The 16,916-nt window shown below is 38.4% G+C and overlaps 1 protein-coding gene across 2 annotated transcripts in view; it reads right to left on the reverse strand.

Annotated features, from left to right (window-relative positions):
* LOC135289066 (guanine nucleotide-binding protein G(q) subunit alpha) overlaps nt 1–16,916 on the reverse strand; it is a 184,312-nt gene that overhangs the window by 72,874 nt on the left and 94,522 nt on the right. For both annotated transcript variants that reach the window (XM_064402431.1, XM_064402432.1), the window contains one exon: nt 7,240–7,424. In XM_064402431.1, the coding sequence (XP_064258501.1) occupies nt 7,240–7,424 (185 nt within the window). The remainder of the gene's footprint in view (nt 1–7,239; nt 7,425–16,916) is intronic.

Genomic DNA, 16,916 nt, shown 5'->3' on the forward strand with positions numbered 1-16,916 from the left:
GTTTTTATGCTAGAACAGCTCATCCTTAAAAATTGCACCCCAATAAGTTCACATGGCCCAGGAACACAGCTGTGGGAAGGCTGTGAAAGATAGGAGGGACTTCACAAATGCAGATTTCTGGGCAGCTGCTATTCCTGGAAATTGAAGCCACGAGAGAACTGTTTCTTGTGGAGAAGTCTCCATGGCATGGCAAGAGAGACTCCTCTTCCTAAGTGAACTGAAGAAAGACTATTCTAGAGGTGGTAAACTGACTGAAAATACCAGGTTTCGTCTCTGTACTTTGTCAGTGAGAAAGGAAAGAAGAGTTAGGGGGGAGGAAAAGTGTTTTAAAGGTTTATTCTGATTCTTATTATTCTTCTTTTAGTTTTGTTCATAAAGTTTTCTTTATACCCTTTAAAGTTTGAGCTTGCTTTGCTCTCCTGTTAATTCTTATCTCACAACAGAAAATGAGTAATTCTAGTGGGTGCATTGGCATTTGTCCAGCACTCAATCCACCACAGTATTTGGTGCTGAAACCCAAGAAATGAAAAATTAGCAAACCAAAACCACTACAGGATGTTACAACTTTTTCCACACAGGAAGTGCAAACTAAAAAAGAGACACCAATAAAATCTTGAGAAAAAATGGCCCATTTTTGCTGGCAGTTTCTTAATTCATGGCAGTACATCTTATTTCAAGCAAATCTTGTGAGTTAGTAGAAATGAACAATGAAGACATAAGACTGAAAAGCTTTTAGTAATTTCACATAACATAAATGGAACATAACTGCATCAGTTAGTTTCCAAAAAAAAAATGTTTACTGGGGGTAGAAAATATTTTCCAAAGTTTCGGAGAGTTTTAAGAACATATTTCAATCTGAAATTATTTCAGAATCGAATGCTGGATTATGTAAACACAACTTGTACAAATGAATTAACTAAATAGGAAGTTAACAAATATTTTGCTGTAAGAAAAAATGATATATAATATAAATACCCATATAGCTATTAAACTACTGCTAATGAAGGAAAAATATCAGAATCATTTCAAGACTGTGACATCTTACTTATTACCTTAAAATAAACTCTGGATGTCTATTATATAGAAAAGTTGCCCAGAGAGTATTTCATATTTTTATTATCAGAATGCATGGTCATATGAATATTTCTTTTCAGACACTTGATAAGAAAAATAACTGTAACAAGCATATCTGAAGTAAAAGAGAAAGAATACTTATAAAAAGGAAACAACAATGACAAAAAAAAAGCTAGAAACATCTTGTATAATTACCATCCTTTAACATCTGCAGGAGCTATCACAAAACCTACAAGAATCTGTAAGCAAGCATTTTAACCACCCATTCTCTCTACTAGGAGTAAAATGGTGGAATTGGAAAGATAAAACATGGACATCACACCCCACACATATGCTTTTGTACTGGACTTCTCATTTCCCATTAGCAAAGGGTAGTTAATCACTTAAAACATTATGTTCCAAGAAAGATAAAGTGCTTCTCTTAAAATAAAATATAAAAGAATGAATGAAGAAATTTTAATGCACTGAAATATGAGTAGCTAACATTGAGTTTTCAAATTTATGCCTACAGTATTCTATATCTGGCACATATATTAAATATTCTAGGTCCTATTCATTTCAAAATTAAATGTTAGCACACGCATGAACTTCAGTGTGATTGATTAATTTAATTTTGTGGGCTTGCAGCTGTTTTAAAATGAAAACAAAAGATATTTTTAGTTCTTTGAGTGACTCTGCTAACCTATCTTACCTCTGATAGACAGTCATTTTTCCTACACTTGGAAAAAAATATAATCTAAAAGTCACTTCTGTTGGGCTAAAATATGAAAAAGTAAAGAAGACTATAAGAGATGGAAACAAATAATTTATAAAATCATTGGAGCAATGTTGGAACCCGGGGCACAGGGAATATTTCTCTGCCTGCCCTGAGGGAAGCACTGCCTTTAACCTTCGCCCATGGAGAAGACTTCCAAGACTTTGAGATGGATTGGAGTCTACAAGCATGTGAAATAGATCATAGAGAATAGTGTAGTTTGTCACAGGGTGAGAATTTTTGGGATTTTTGTGAGTGTGAGTTTTGGGATTATAGTATAGAGGCAGATAGGAGGCAAGATGGAGGATCTTGGGCATTGTCTCAAGCTTCTTCTTCTTCATCTACTCCATTTTCTGCAGTGTTGGTGGCACAGGGTGATTGGCCACAGGAGGCTGCAGTGCAGAGGTTACATGGACAGACAAAGGATTAGTTATTGATAGAAAGGTTGAAATAAAGTATGTTTTAAGAGTTAATTGGATAAAACAGCTTTAAAAGACCTTGAAACTGTACATCTTGTGACCATTTTTGCTGTACTTTCTTGCGCGCTAAGTCTGGCAGATGGCATGGCAAGTTTCCGATAAGATAACAATGCACAGCAATCTGAAGACTGAAAAAAGTCCCATGCGTCTCTCAATCCTGGCACAAAACTGTTAAAAGGAGGTTTTCCCCCATCAGGGGAGCCTCTAGGGCTCAACAAGAGGGGCTTCACTCACAGAGCAATACAGGCAAATGCAAGAAATTTCAGCTCTAACCAAAAGGTAAACAAAAAAGGGAAGTAAGCAATGACTTTTAAAAAAAAATCCTTTAAATGTCATGAAAAATGAAAACAATAGAGAGTAGGACAATATGGTCACCGATAAACAGATAAAAACTTTATAAGGTCAAATGTAAAATAAAACAGGAGAGAGACCAACTAGGTAAGAGAGAAATAAATGACTGACAGAGAAAGACAGATAAAAATAAAAACAGTTAGGGGTAGACTTAATTCTGCTTTGGATTGTGGAAGTTTATGAAGCACTGAAGAAAAAAATGTTCATGGCTTTATTGAAGCCCTCTTTAAAGTAAATCCTCATAGGAGGAAATGTAAAGCTATTGGGGGAACCCACTTTTACCTCATATCAAACAAGGCTCATGAACAAAAAAATTAATCTTTAATTTCTTTATCTGCATAGATGTTAATTGATTACAATACTTGAAAACTTACTGCACTCTTTTCCATATCGGCTTGCTCTTAGATAATCTATTTCTTGTGGAAAAAAATTGCATCAGTAGCTTCACAGTATTAGAAGCATTTAACTGATTGCAAGACTTTTATTTACTGAGTAATTTTTCTTTAGTTTTGTGTGTCTGAGGAAGACATCTGAGAGTACTAGGAGCACTAACTAACATGACTAGTATAAATCCCTTTTTTCCTGCAACCTGCTTTTAAGCTCTCTGCTTCAGCTTTGAGACGCTGAAGAATACTTTTTACAAAGATGGCACAGTTCAGTTTTTTATTATGTGTATTCCAGACCAATAAGCTATTCTTTAGAAGCATTTCATTTCAACATCCCAAAAATATAATAATTTTTTTAGAAGGCCATAAATCCTGCAGATTCTGCATCATCTGAGAGTCAGTGCATCTCACACACAGCTTGCATGCTGATGCTTGGGATTCAATCCTTCATACTCTTTGAATACCAGGTAAGGTATATGAGGGAGGTCCTTTTCTCCAACCTATGTTGTTCACATAGCCCTAATGTTTAGACTTTATACCTACTTTAACCAGGGAGAAAAAAAATGTCATGTGAAATTACTTTATTGTTCAACATGAAATTTCACTGAAGAGATCCAAAACTTTTAAGACTCCACTACTTGAGATGAGAATTTATGTAATTTGACTCCATACCTGATCCTGATATCTTACTTTTGTGTGTTTGTGTCCTGGGGTGACTTTATGATGCTGAATTGTATCCCCATTCATCTGTTTAGTCCAGAAATAAGTTTTGCACCTTTAAGACTGGTTCTGAGAGGAAAGGGGGGGAGAGAAGAAGCACACATTTGTTTTCAGACACTGCACTCACTCCTCCACATTCCTGCCCCTGGACTGTGTTGTCTGCAGATGGACAGACAGCGGGACAGAGCTCTCCTTTGCTTTTAGTTAGTTTTTAGCTAGCTGAGGCAGAGAAGTTCCCTGAACTGTGGTTTTTCTTTTTCTTGGAACTGTTTAAACCTGCTCTGGACTGAAGAACCCAGAAGAGCGCCAGCAGCTCGCACCTGTGGCCCACCAGGCTGGGTCTGGGCCACGGCATTTCCAGTACCAGAGGGACTGATAACAGACTGGATGAGCCGAGCTGCAACCCATGAAAAGGACTTTCTGAGTTTGTCATCTCTTCAGATTGGCAAGATGTTTTATTGTTTAATATTGTTCATTTTTTGTGTTGGTGAATGCTTTGCCTGTTAATTAAACAGTTTTTTTCCACTTTTCTCCAAGGAAATCTTTTCCTGAACTAGTTGGGGGAGGGACCACTTGAATCTGCTTTCTAGAGGAACCCCTTTGGAGGTTTTCTCTCAAATTTGCCCTAAACCAGGATAGTTTGTTACAGTAGATTACTTCTATGGGGGTGGAGGTGTGGAGCTATTAACAAAGTAAACTTGGCTTTGAAGACAATTTCAGTAAGATGTTGGACTTTAAAACCATTTTCCCAAATCTGCTTTTTTAAATTTTTAAACATTTCCTATAGGGAAATAGGCTTAAATAAAGAAACAACTTCACCAATGGAAACAACTTCCAGCAAAATTCTTGGCCTACTTTAAGGCATCATTTCATGTTTTCAGTGCCTATAGTTTCTTGTAACCTGCTCTATCTTACATTAGGTATCTTGTTATAAATATTTAAGAAGTCTCATGGGAAATTATGTATATGGATTCAAATAAGATTTTCTGCCTGATAACCACTGCTGAGTGACATCTTCCTGACAATCTGTAAGAAGAGGCAACTGTCTTCTGGAAATTACACTGAAAGGGAATAATAATGGGTAAAAGTGGTAGTAGTTCTTTAGCACAGTAGTAAATTTATTTAGTAAAAGTTCTGTAACAACAGGAGAGGAAAAATAAAAAAACTTCCTTCGGCAATGTTGGACATGAAGAAAGATAGAAAAGGAGAAATAGGGGACTACATTACCTGGAGCAATGACTTCTAAGCCACTATGGACAACACTGGGAATGTCAGAAGATAAAAAATTTAATGTTTTAATTCAGAATTTGAAAGGATTGACAGGAACATAAATACACAGGTCAGATTTCTAAAAAGATAGTTTAAAAATTAGTTTAAAATCTATTCAGGATTTTTTGAAGTTGAATTTGAGTGTCAGTGGCTGCACGAGTTACTATTGTACATTCACAAAAACATTGCAGACAGGCAATTTTGAGAATTGCTCAAGTCAATTTCTGTAAAAAAACAGGACAAAAAAACTCTACCTAAGCCTTTTCTGAATTTTATAAACTGCTTCTCCAAAATTCAAGATGCATATAAAAAAATCAAAATTTCTGGTTAAAAAAAAATTGAAACACAGTCACAGTTTACTCAAATGGAAACTAAAAATCTAGTCCATAAGCCACCATTTCCTATGTCAGATCCCTAAGAGATAACCCTCACCTATTATCTTAAAGCTCAGTAGAGCTCATATTCTGAAACTGACAAGACAAAAAAGTGTGATGAAAAGTGTGATGAAGTATGATACAATGCATTACCATCAGTTTTGAGACATTACAATGTAAACAGTAATATTTACATTTCTCAATTGACTTTCATTATTCTGATAATAAATATTTCAAAGATCCTAGATTATTATAATATAGGACAATGAATTTCAGACTCTGCCTCTTTAATTATATCACTTACTATGAACACAACACAACTAACTTCCTTAACTTACAACATGCCTCTTCCTACACTGATATTAAAATAATCCAGCCTGGATGTCATTTTTTTACACTGTACAAAGATCACAAATGTCTACCTAACTGGACTTTTTGAATTTGTTAAGTGTCACTTCACTCTCTTTTCTTTAGGCTCAGCAATACAAACATCAGCTTGAGCTGTAGTTTTCTAAGCTACTGTACAAGACAAGTACGATGCTAAAAATATGCAGTTACTTGAACTGTGAGATATTCTCTAGAGACCAATTTTTTTATGAGATTCAAATTAATAGGAAATGCCCTTCCTGTGTTTTTTAGGTTGCAAGGCTAATGAATTTGCCTTCTCAATGGAGAAAAATAGGAGGGAGGTGGAGAAACAAGTTTGCATTTTTAATTTCCTTGAATTAAAAAATCCCCAAGTTTTTAAAGGAATTGCATCTAGAACCTGGCAACTTTGGCAAGTTGTACTTTAATCCACACCTAGAACTGATGGAAATGCTTGTGAAAGAGGTGAGTGCAAAGATAGACTCACTTACTTTAATTTAAGGTATTTTTATATAGAGAAATGAACAGCTCTAATTAGAAAGGTTTGGCCACACATATACAGCTATGACACATCTAATTCACTACAACTATACAAAAACAGCCTATATAAATTGAACACTCAATTTGAACAATGCAAAACACTTTGCAGTATAATACAAGAAAACAATTTACTTATTTATGATTAGGACTTCCATATACTACAGCAAAATGGCTATCAGTACCGATTCTGAAAAAAAAAAAGTGCGCTTCACAATCAACTAAGTCTTCAAGTCAGCTTGTTAGGAAATTCAGTGCTTTATGTACAGCAAAAACATGGAGCTGAAATACACATGCAAATTTCCATTCTAATACTAGTTATTCCAGTTATACATTTGATTTTAAATGGAAAATTTCTGAATGGAACAAAAATTAAAAGAAGTCAGGTTAATCAAAGATAAACCTTACAAAATGCTTTAAATGTATTTTCTTTCAAAGTTTCAATAATGTCATCACTTTCAAAATAATTTGTTTATTCTAAGGCCTTGTATCGAAAGTTTTATTTCATAATGTACTCACATACAAGCAGATATTCCCACCTATTTTTCTAATATTTCCCCCCCCACACATAATATTAATAGAAAACCTTAAGTAGTACTGGTACAAACCAGAAAAATTACTTAACTGTGCTCTGGCCAGAACATGAGCTGGGAGGAAGGGAAAAAAGATAATTAAAGTCACAGGCAAACAGCAGCCTGCCCTCTACCCTCTTGCTATGACAAACCTCCCAAACATCTTGATAAGAACAGCACCTGTGTTGTCAGAGTAGTGCAAAGGGCAGAGAACTAGAGGCAGGACTGGAAGAAGCCCTTTTCTTCTAAACTTTAGGTAGAATATAATTTGTGATTTATAATTTTTAGAGACTTCAGTACATTTCCTAAAAATGAAAGAGGAAAAATTTCAGCGATGGAAATAAACAAAAATCTCACCTTATTATGGTCATACTTGTATGGGATTTTGAGGGTATCCATGGCTCTGATCATGGCCTGCATCGCTGTAAATATATTCTGGTACACCAATTTCGTAAAGCCCCTTTTGTCTTCATCAGAGTAACCTGATCCATGAATGATTCTCATCTGTTTGATGAACGTGCTTTTGCCACTCTCTCCTGTGCCTGCAAGACAAATAAGAATATACTTCAGTCAATGGACACAAACATGACTTTTCTGCACAAAGCGGACAGCTTGTTAAGTTCAAGGCAAAACACTGTCAAGTGGTTATGGTGCTTACAAGGTGCTTGCTTCAATATCAAGACAGCAGTAACACAGTAACAACTGAAGCAACATTGAATTATTTTTTTTAAGACAAAATACAGGCAGGAAAAAAAAATAGCAATGAGTTAATGACTAAAACAAAACTTCTCCAAAAAATCTAGAATACACCACTGGGTATTTAAAATTATAAGCATAAAATTCCAATCCCAAAGAAATAGTTCTCAACTATAGGGAATTACTATTAGATGTTCTATCACAAAAAAATCTTAGAGTAAGAACAAAAATTAGCTTACGTGGCCAACTTTCAGAACATTATGGTAAGCAGCAATATACAACCAACACATAATTGTTAGAAAGCCAAATAATATAACAATTATAGTTGTGCAAACTTCAACCTCAGAAATATATAAAATCAGCTTTAAGTAAAATTTGGCTTGTATTTGTTAATGGACAGTCATTACTTCCTTTAAATTTCTTTATGTCTTTGTACTTTACACAAAGCATAAATTACTAATAAATTAATATTCTGCATGTTTACCAATTTAAAGTTAAGATTTGGTTGTTTGGAATTTTGCATAAATTATATCACACAGCATTTTTTCCTTTGGAAAAATTCAGTCTCTCTGTGATTAGCTGAGCTTATCTAAGCAATCAAATCATATTAATACTTTATAAGAAGGAACTGAAATTTAAAACAGTTGCACAGCCATATGAATGCTGTATGTACACCTAGCTATTTAGCTCCCAAGGAAATGCAATGCATTTAAATGCATGCAGTACTTAGCCTTTCAACCTAGATTCTATTTTGATCATTTTTATAAAGCTTTCAGGCCTCATTTATGATATAATACTTGACTACCAGGACAAAGAAAGCCTTATGCTTTACATGATGTTTTAGGTGTCTCAGAGTAGTGTATTTCACAAGCAGTGCAATGTTGCAGTACAAGCTGATTTGTACTGAACATGAATCCGGTTATAAATAAGAAATCCAGCCCAGTTCCATAAACCAGCCTCTGGGCTGACTGAAAGAGGTTTCAACCAATAACAACTCTCCTAAAGTACAAACATTTGACTGGTTCAGAGTCTAGGAGGCTTGGAGATTAGACAAATGACTGTTTAGAGCCAGGAGGTTTTGAATTTCCTATAAAAGCAACCCCCTAACAAGAAAATACACTGTTTGGCTGATGAACAACTAAGGTCTCTTGTGTGTTATGTCTCAGACGCATGAACATCACGTGACAGTGCAATGCAAGGTTAAAGCATGATTCTGTTCTTGCAACTCTCAAGTTTTTCAGGTAGTACTCCTCAAAATCTAACCTCAAAGTCTCTAGAAGATTTTGTCTTTACTGTGTGTGACTGTTCATTAAACTCCCGCTTAAATTTTTGGCTATCACAGCTCATGCTAAGGAATCATGTATGCTAGGAGCAGAGCCATTAAGTCAAAGCCAAGCACTAGAGGTGGCAGGACAGGTGGCCAAAAATAGCTAAAGGGCCATTATACAACCATTATCACCTGCAAATTGTTGTTTCCAGGAGCTATTATCTTTTGTTTGACAGTCTGGTCAGAATCTGCTAAATTATGGAAATGGTATAGACCAAATCTCCAAGATGGAGAATGTAGAACACCAGCTTACCTAAAAAGCTTTTGAAGTATATACAACAGCAGTTGGACTACTGAGGCTTTCATGCTTCCTGGTGTGATACAGGAGATGCCTGCACTGTGATGGAAGAGGAAGGATGAGCACTCTCACTGTTGGCTAGGCAACTAATTCTTTTCTTTTCCTCATAGGTGTGTTACCAGATAAAAAAATGGCTTACACCTGGTGAGCTAACACAATGCTTATTCTCCATAACTACTGGCCTACAGAAACTGCACAATGCCCATTGTGTAAGAAGGAGAACTGGAAGTTCGCCAGCCTCAGTGTCCTGCCAACTCAGCCAGGTCACCTGGAACACTGGGGTCTACAACCACCAGGGACCACCAGAGAGGCCTCCAGGACAGAAGAACGCATGAGTAAAGGGGAGGGGAAATATGTTAATGATTTCAGGGAAATTATTATTACATGTTTGTTTAGTCTGGGACAATCAATGAATATGTATGCAAAATACAGTATCTAAACAGAAACTTTCCTGTACCCAGCATGCACGGCTTTGGGAGGAGCTATCCCCCCGTGCATCCGGTCAAATAAAGAATGCCTGCTTCTTAATGCTACATTGGTGTTAAGGGGTTTCTTATTTTACCAAATTTTTGGTAAGGGTTTTGGTGCCCCAGATGGGACAGATTCCTGATTTTCAACAGATCCAAGGGATCACAGGACTTCCAGCCAGCACCGAGGGATTCTCGGGAAGAACCTTCGATCCCTGGTCCAAAGGAAATCGTAGCAAGACCCCTGGTAAGATAAAGGCATTCTTTACTCTAAAGATGTTAACCGTTAACCTACCTATAAGGCATAGCAAAAGCTACATAGGGTTTGGTTTAAGGGTACCTAAGGTGAGAAAAGGAAAGGGTTAGAGTCCCTTCAAAAGGGAAGGGTTAGACTCCCTTCTAGGGAGCTCCTAAACAGTAATTTCTTGTAATGTGAAACAAAACCTCAAAAGGGGTATCACAGGTGTCACTGCTGGGATGTATCTTGAAACACTGGAAACAAATTTGGGGTATTCCCTCATGCGTGAAAAACATACAATTCTGTAATCAGTGGTAGCAAATTTACATGCTGGAAGATCAAAAGAAGTGGCCTAAGGATGGAACCTTACAGTATAACATCCTGTTGCAATTAATGTTGTTTTGTAGAAGGCAAAATAAGTGGGATGAAGTTCCTTACGTTGACTTGTTTTTCACCCTAAGAAATCATCCAGAGTGGCAAAAGGAATGTGGGAGGACCCCGCAAGATCCATTAATTTTAGCACTTGAAAAGGAAAAGAAATGCAGAGTTGAAAAGGTGGTGTTCTGTGTGCAGCCTAGGGCAGAGGTGCTTAAAGCATGGAAGAGAGGACGAGGATGATTTAGAGATGATGGTTGCTCTACAGCAAAGAGCAGGTGGGGTGAATTTTGAATCAGCAGGGAACACGGCTAGATGCATAAGTAGGTCATGGGACAGTGGACTGGAACTGAGAGAAGGCTTTAGGGGATCAGAGGATTTTAGCCTGATTGCAGGGCGCACTAGAAGGTAGCAAGGAGATATTGGGGGGGATGCTAGGGACATTCTGATGGCTCCCCTCCGGCAGGTGGTCGGGAATCATGGTCCAGTAACAGTAAAGACCCCATTTTCAATTGTGGATTTAACGTCATGGAAAAAGGCAGCGGGAGTTTATAGAGAGGATCTGGATAGAGTTGCTAAAGTATTTGAAACCATAATTAGAACTCAGGATCCTGACTGGAATGATATACAAATGATGTTAGATATGTTGTTGGATCGCACAGAAAAAAGGATGGTTTTGACCATGGCCAGAAAGCAGGTGGAGGGGGCACATGCTAATGGAGACTTAGAAGGAACTGTAGATGAGATTTTTCCTTCAACAGATCCAAGGTGAAACCCTAATTTATTGGGGCTCCAAGATCATTTAACAAGATATCAGAGATGAATATTGTTTGATGTAAAGCATGCTATACCGAAAGCCACAAACTGGTCAAAACTGTATGAGGCAAAGCAGGACAGTACTGAATCTCCCACGGCTTTCATGGAACTATTGAAGGTGACTGCCAGAAAATATACTGATCTGGATCCTGAGAATCCAGAGGAGGCTGTACAGTTAGCAACTACCTTTATAGGGCAGTCTACCCCAGATATTGGAAAGAAACTCCAGAAACTGGAAGAAGCGCAGTCACATGACTTAGGAAAGTTGTTAGATGAAGTGTGGAAAGTATATCACAACAGGGATAGGGAAAAGGAACTATGGCAGGCTAGAAGGGAAAACAAGAGACATGACAAACTGCTTGCAACTGGGGTGGCTAGGGGACCTGTGGAGGGTACTAAGGGACTGGCCAACAGGGGAGGTCGGGTGGGGGGGAAGAAGGGGAAGGGGAGGCGGGAGGCTTCCACTGTTTCCCTGACAACAGTTAAGGGAAGACCAGTACACAGTCTGCAAGGAAAAGGGGCATTGGAAGGGAGAATGCCTACAGGCTGGAAAGCTGGACCTGGTCTTAAAGATCAGACCATTAGAAGATGAAGATTGAAGGGGACCGGGGGATTCTACCCCAGCTGATCCCCTGGTTATATTGAGGCTGGGGAAAGAAGAAATTGAATTTTTGGTGGACACAGGAGAAACTTATTCCATATAGAATACATGTAAAGGGAAACAGTAGAAATGTTGTTGTCTTGGGGTGATGTTATGATACTGTATCCCCTATCATCTGCTTTATGCCCAGACATGGGTCCTGTAACTTTAAGCTCAAAGGGGTGGGGGGGGGGGGGCAGTGGAATTCTTTCAGTGGCCTATGTTCAAAAACACAGGTAACTCCCTCGGCTTTTCCCCAGCACTCGGCTCTGTGTATGCAGCAGAAAAAAAAAAGGTAGTAGTATCTTTGCTTTTAGCTAGCTTCTTTTTGTTAGCTGAGGCAAGTATTTTTCCCAGGACTGTGGCTTCTTCTTCTGGAACTGTTAAGCTTTGCTCTGGTCCAAAACACCTGAACATTGCCAGGAGCCCCACGCCATGTGGCCCAGCAGGGGGAAGGCTTCAGGGATGCCACATTCTGGCTCCAGACCTTGGGAGAAGCCGAGCAGGACTCTAAAAATCCAACATCTTTCTCCACAATGAGAAGGTTCATTATCTAACAATATTAATTTTTTTTTTCCGTGCCTGTGTGCACTCTGCTTTTTCAGTAAACAGAGGTTTTTTTTATTTTCCTCCAAGACATTCCTTTTGAACCTGTGGGGGAGGAGCTCTTGAAACCCACCTCTCTTTAGAGGACATGTTCATTTCAGGACATTTCCTCCTAATTTGTTTTAAACCAAGACAGTGGTAAATGCAATTGATGCTACAGAGAAAAGCAAAACTTGGTCCTTTTTACAACCCATGAAATTTAAATTAGGAAAGAATTGGATTACGCACCAGTTTCTATATATGACTGAATTCCCAGTCCCCTTGCTGGGGAAAGATTTATTGGAAAAATTGGATGCTCAAATAATTTTTCAGGATGGGGAAAAAAAAATTTAAACACCAGAATCAAAAGCCATTTGGGCAAGGATTTTTATGTTACAGGAGCCAAATGAATTGGAAGAAATCCCACAGGAGTTAGAAAACACTGTGACCTTGTTGGTATGGACAACTGAAATGCCCAGACAATCAAAAGCAGCCAAACCAGTCAGGATTACTCCAAAACCTGAAGCTAAACTGGTACGGCAAAAACAATATCCTATTAATTGGGAGGCAAGGAAGGGGCTGGAAAAGCTTATAACTTTTTTTAAAATATGCGTTATTGAAGGACTGTGAATCAGAATATAATACACCAATACTACCTATTACAAAGCAAAATGGGGAATATAGGTTAGTGCATAAAGTAGTACCAGATATTCATCCAGTAGTAGCTAATCCATACACACTTTTGACAGTAGTAAAATGGGAATATAAATGGTTTACAGTGATTGATCTTAAGGATGCCTTTTTCTGCATACTCTTGGAGGAAAATAGCCAAACAATAATTTGCTTTTGAATGGGAATGTCCCACCTCTGAATGCAAAGTTCACTTAACCTGGACTGCCCTACTGCAGGGATTTAAAAATAGTCCAACAATATTTGGAAATCAAGTAGCAAAATAATTAGAACAATGGAAAAAAAAATAACACCGAAGAAGCAGTTTTACAGTATATGGATGACATTCTGCTGGCAGCAGAGAACCAACACCAATGTCTACAAATGACCATAAGTCTGTTGAACTTTCTGGGACGGAATGGTTACAGAGTAACTAAAAGAAAAGCTCAAATATAAAATAAAATTGTGAACTATTTGGGCTTCCAGATCACTCAAGGGCAGAGAATTATTTGCCTTGAAAGAAAGGAAGCAATCTGCCAAACTCCAGAACCACGGAACATCTGAGAATCATGAGGCTTTCTGGGAGTGGTTGGGTAGTGCCAGTTGTGGATATTAAACTATGGACTTTTAGTGAAGCCCCTCTATGAAGCCCTAAAAGAAACAAAAAAAGGACAATTGGTGTGGACTTGCAAGTGCCAAACTGCCTTTTGAGAACTGAAAAAGGCATTAATGACAGCACCTGGATTAGGGCTTCCAGACTTAACCAAGCCCTTTGAACTGTTTGTACATGAGAGGCAACATTTAACCCTGGGGGTCTGGACGCAGAAGCTGGGAACCTGGAGGAGACCTGTGGGCTATTTCTCCAAACAGCTGGACAACATGAGCAAACGATGGCCAGGATGCTTGCGAGCAGTTGCTGCAACCATTCTACTGATCCAAGAGGCCAGGAAGCTCACAACTGGACAGCACATAACTGTTTTTGTCCCTCACATGGTAATATCTGTATTAGAGTGAAAGGGGGGGTATTGGCTGTCCCCCAGCAGGATGCTCAAATACCAAGTTGTGCTTTTGGAACAGGATGATGTGGAATTGAAGACAACAGCAGCCATGAATCCAGCTGTGTTCCTCGATCCAAAGGCAGCGGATGAAGGAGCCCTGGCACATGATTTTCTCCAAAGTATTGAACAGGTATATTCCAGCAGAACTGATCTGAGAGATGATCCAATAGACAATCCTGATTTAGAATTATTCACAGATGGGAGCAGTTTTGTGAAGGATAGAAAATGGATGGCAGGATATGCAGTGGTAACCACTACTGAAGTACTGGAAGCTTGATCTTTAGCAGTTAAGACGTCAGCACAAAAGGCAGAAATAATAGCACTAAAACAAGCATTAAATTTGGCAGCAGCCAAAAGGGTGAATATATGGACTGATTCTAGGTATGCATTTGGTGTAATTCATGGCCATGGAGCTATATGGAAGGAAAGAGGACTCCTATCAGCTCAAGGATCAGCTATTAAACACAAAGAATAAATTTTACAACTTCTGGAAGAAATTCAGAAACCAAAGGAGGTGGCAGTGATGCATTGCAAAGCACATCAACCTGGGCAAACGAATGTTATAGTGGGAAACCAATTGGCAGACAAAGCAGCTCGAGGAGTAGCTGAAAAAGGCATCCTAGCGTTAGTACCACAAAGACAAATTGATGTATCTGAATTTAAGCCTAATGATGACAGTGAGGATCAGTGCTTAGCAAGCACATTAAAAGCCACTAAGAATCAGGAGGGATGGTGGGTAACAGACAGCCAACAGGTTATAGTTCCAACTTCTGTAATTAGGAAAATAATGGAAAAGGAACAAAATAAAACCCACTGGGGAAGTGAGTCCATGATATCTAGTCTCCAAAGCTCTGTACTCAGCATAGGAATAACTAAAATAGTAAAATCATACCTAGTGAAATGTCCAATGTGTTTAAAAAGCAATCCCATATATAGGAAAAGGCCACCTGCTGGAACAATTAAACAGGGAAATTCACCTGAAGATTATTAGCAAATAGATTTCTCTAAATTACCCAGACAAAACGGGTAGAGGTATCTTTTGGTACTGGTAGATTTTTTTTCCAGATGGCCAGAAGCCTTTCCCTGTCGCACCAATAAAGCTGGGGAAGTGGTAAAAATCACGCTTAAAGAAATCATACCAAGATTTGGGGTGCCACTTGGGATGTCCTCAGATACAGGCCCACTTTTTATAGCAGATATGGTGCAACAGCGGAGCAAAACTCTAGGTAACAATGGTACTTACGCACACCTTAGCAACAACCACAATCAAGTGGGAAAGTGAAAAGGATTAATCAGACTTTGAAATGACAAATCAGCAAAATGTGTCAAGAAACTCGCTTAAGATGGCCACAGACTCTCCCTCTGGCTCTTTTGCAAGTCAGAATTCAGCCAGGGTCAAAAACTAAAGTCCCTATGAATTGCTGTACAGACGGCTGTATCAGACACCATCCTATCCTGGAGAAATACCGTTCTGGTTTGAAAGCAAAACCAGTGAGAGACTCCAAGTCAGAAATACAATTTATTAGGAAAAGGAAAAAAAAACCCACCCAAAATACATCCAATAATACAAAAAGAAAAAAAAAACCAAAAAAAAACAGTGACAGAGTCAGAATACAACCTGACACCCTGCTAGTTAGGGCAGCGGTAGCAGTCCAGATGAAATGGTCTTGTTGAAGTGGTGATCCCATAGAAAAGATCTGGTATCTCTTGTCCTCTGGAAACCAGTGGCTAAGAGCAGCTTGTTCTGTCCCAAAACCCAGATTATATCTATGTGGGGATACTTAGCTCCACCCCCCTGGGCAGAGCATCTCACAATGGGCTGATATGATTCTGTGATGGGGTGGGTCCTTGATTGCCCATTAAACAGAAATGCCTCCTGGAGGGAGTTATCTCTGAGTCACGTGGCAAGGCATTGATGGGTCCATTAACAGGAGATAAGGAAAAAACAATGCTCCTCCCGGTTTCAACAGCTCTTGAAGATGGGGATAGAAAACATCTTTATATTGTAACCTAGGACAAATACATTCAAAGGGAGAAACAGATTTAAATCTATACTTAATTTCTTTAGGAAAAACCCTTGCAGGACTCTGCCAGTTTATAACCCTATCGGGACCAGTTTCTTTGGATGCACCTGTTCACCCATACCAGTCTGGGGACTTTGTATATGTTAAGACCTGGAAATCTGAACCCTTAAAAGAAAAGTGGAAAGGACCCTTTCACGTCCTCCTGGTAACCTACACGGCACTTAAGGTGAAAGGAATCAAACCCTGGGTCCATCACACAGAGGGAAAACCAGCAACCACGCATTAAACACAGCAAAAACAACATTAATTAACACCTCAGAGTTTTTATTGTATCTAAATCCTATTGTTTTAGGTATACGATATGATTTTCTAGGGGGATATTATTTATTGGATCTAAATGAAGATGATAAATAATTGCATATTTATAATAATAATAAAAACTATGTTGTTAATCTCTGGGAAGGGAAATGTGATCTTAAAGCTAGTGCAAGATTTTGGCAGATTACATAATGTAACCTCTATAACAGTTTCTTTGTCAACACCAACTTTTCCAGAAAATCCAGTTCCATGGGAAGTTGTAGTCAGTAATTTGACAAAAATTTGGGAACACATGTGGGAAGGAAATAAGACCCATGCCAATTGGACAGAGATGGAAGGAGAATATTCCTTACAATGGACATGTAAAAATGTTGAGAGTTGCAATATCTTAAAACCAGGTCTGGAAATAACCTCAGGAAATATTTTTCGGCTGACAGACTGCACTAATACCCCTTGGAGATGTCAAATACGCAAAATATGGAACAGCCCTCGAACGGGACAATGGGAATATATCCAGCCAGTT

This window comes from Passer domesticus, chromosome W (genome assembly GCF_036417665.1).
Source record: "Passer domesticus isolate bPasDom1 chromosome W, bPasDom1.hap1, whole genome shotgun sequence".
Lineage (NCBI taxonomy): Eukaryota > Metazoa > Chordata > Aves > Passeriformes > Passeridae > Passer > Passer domesticus.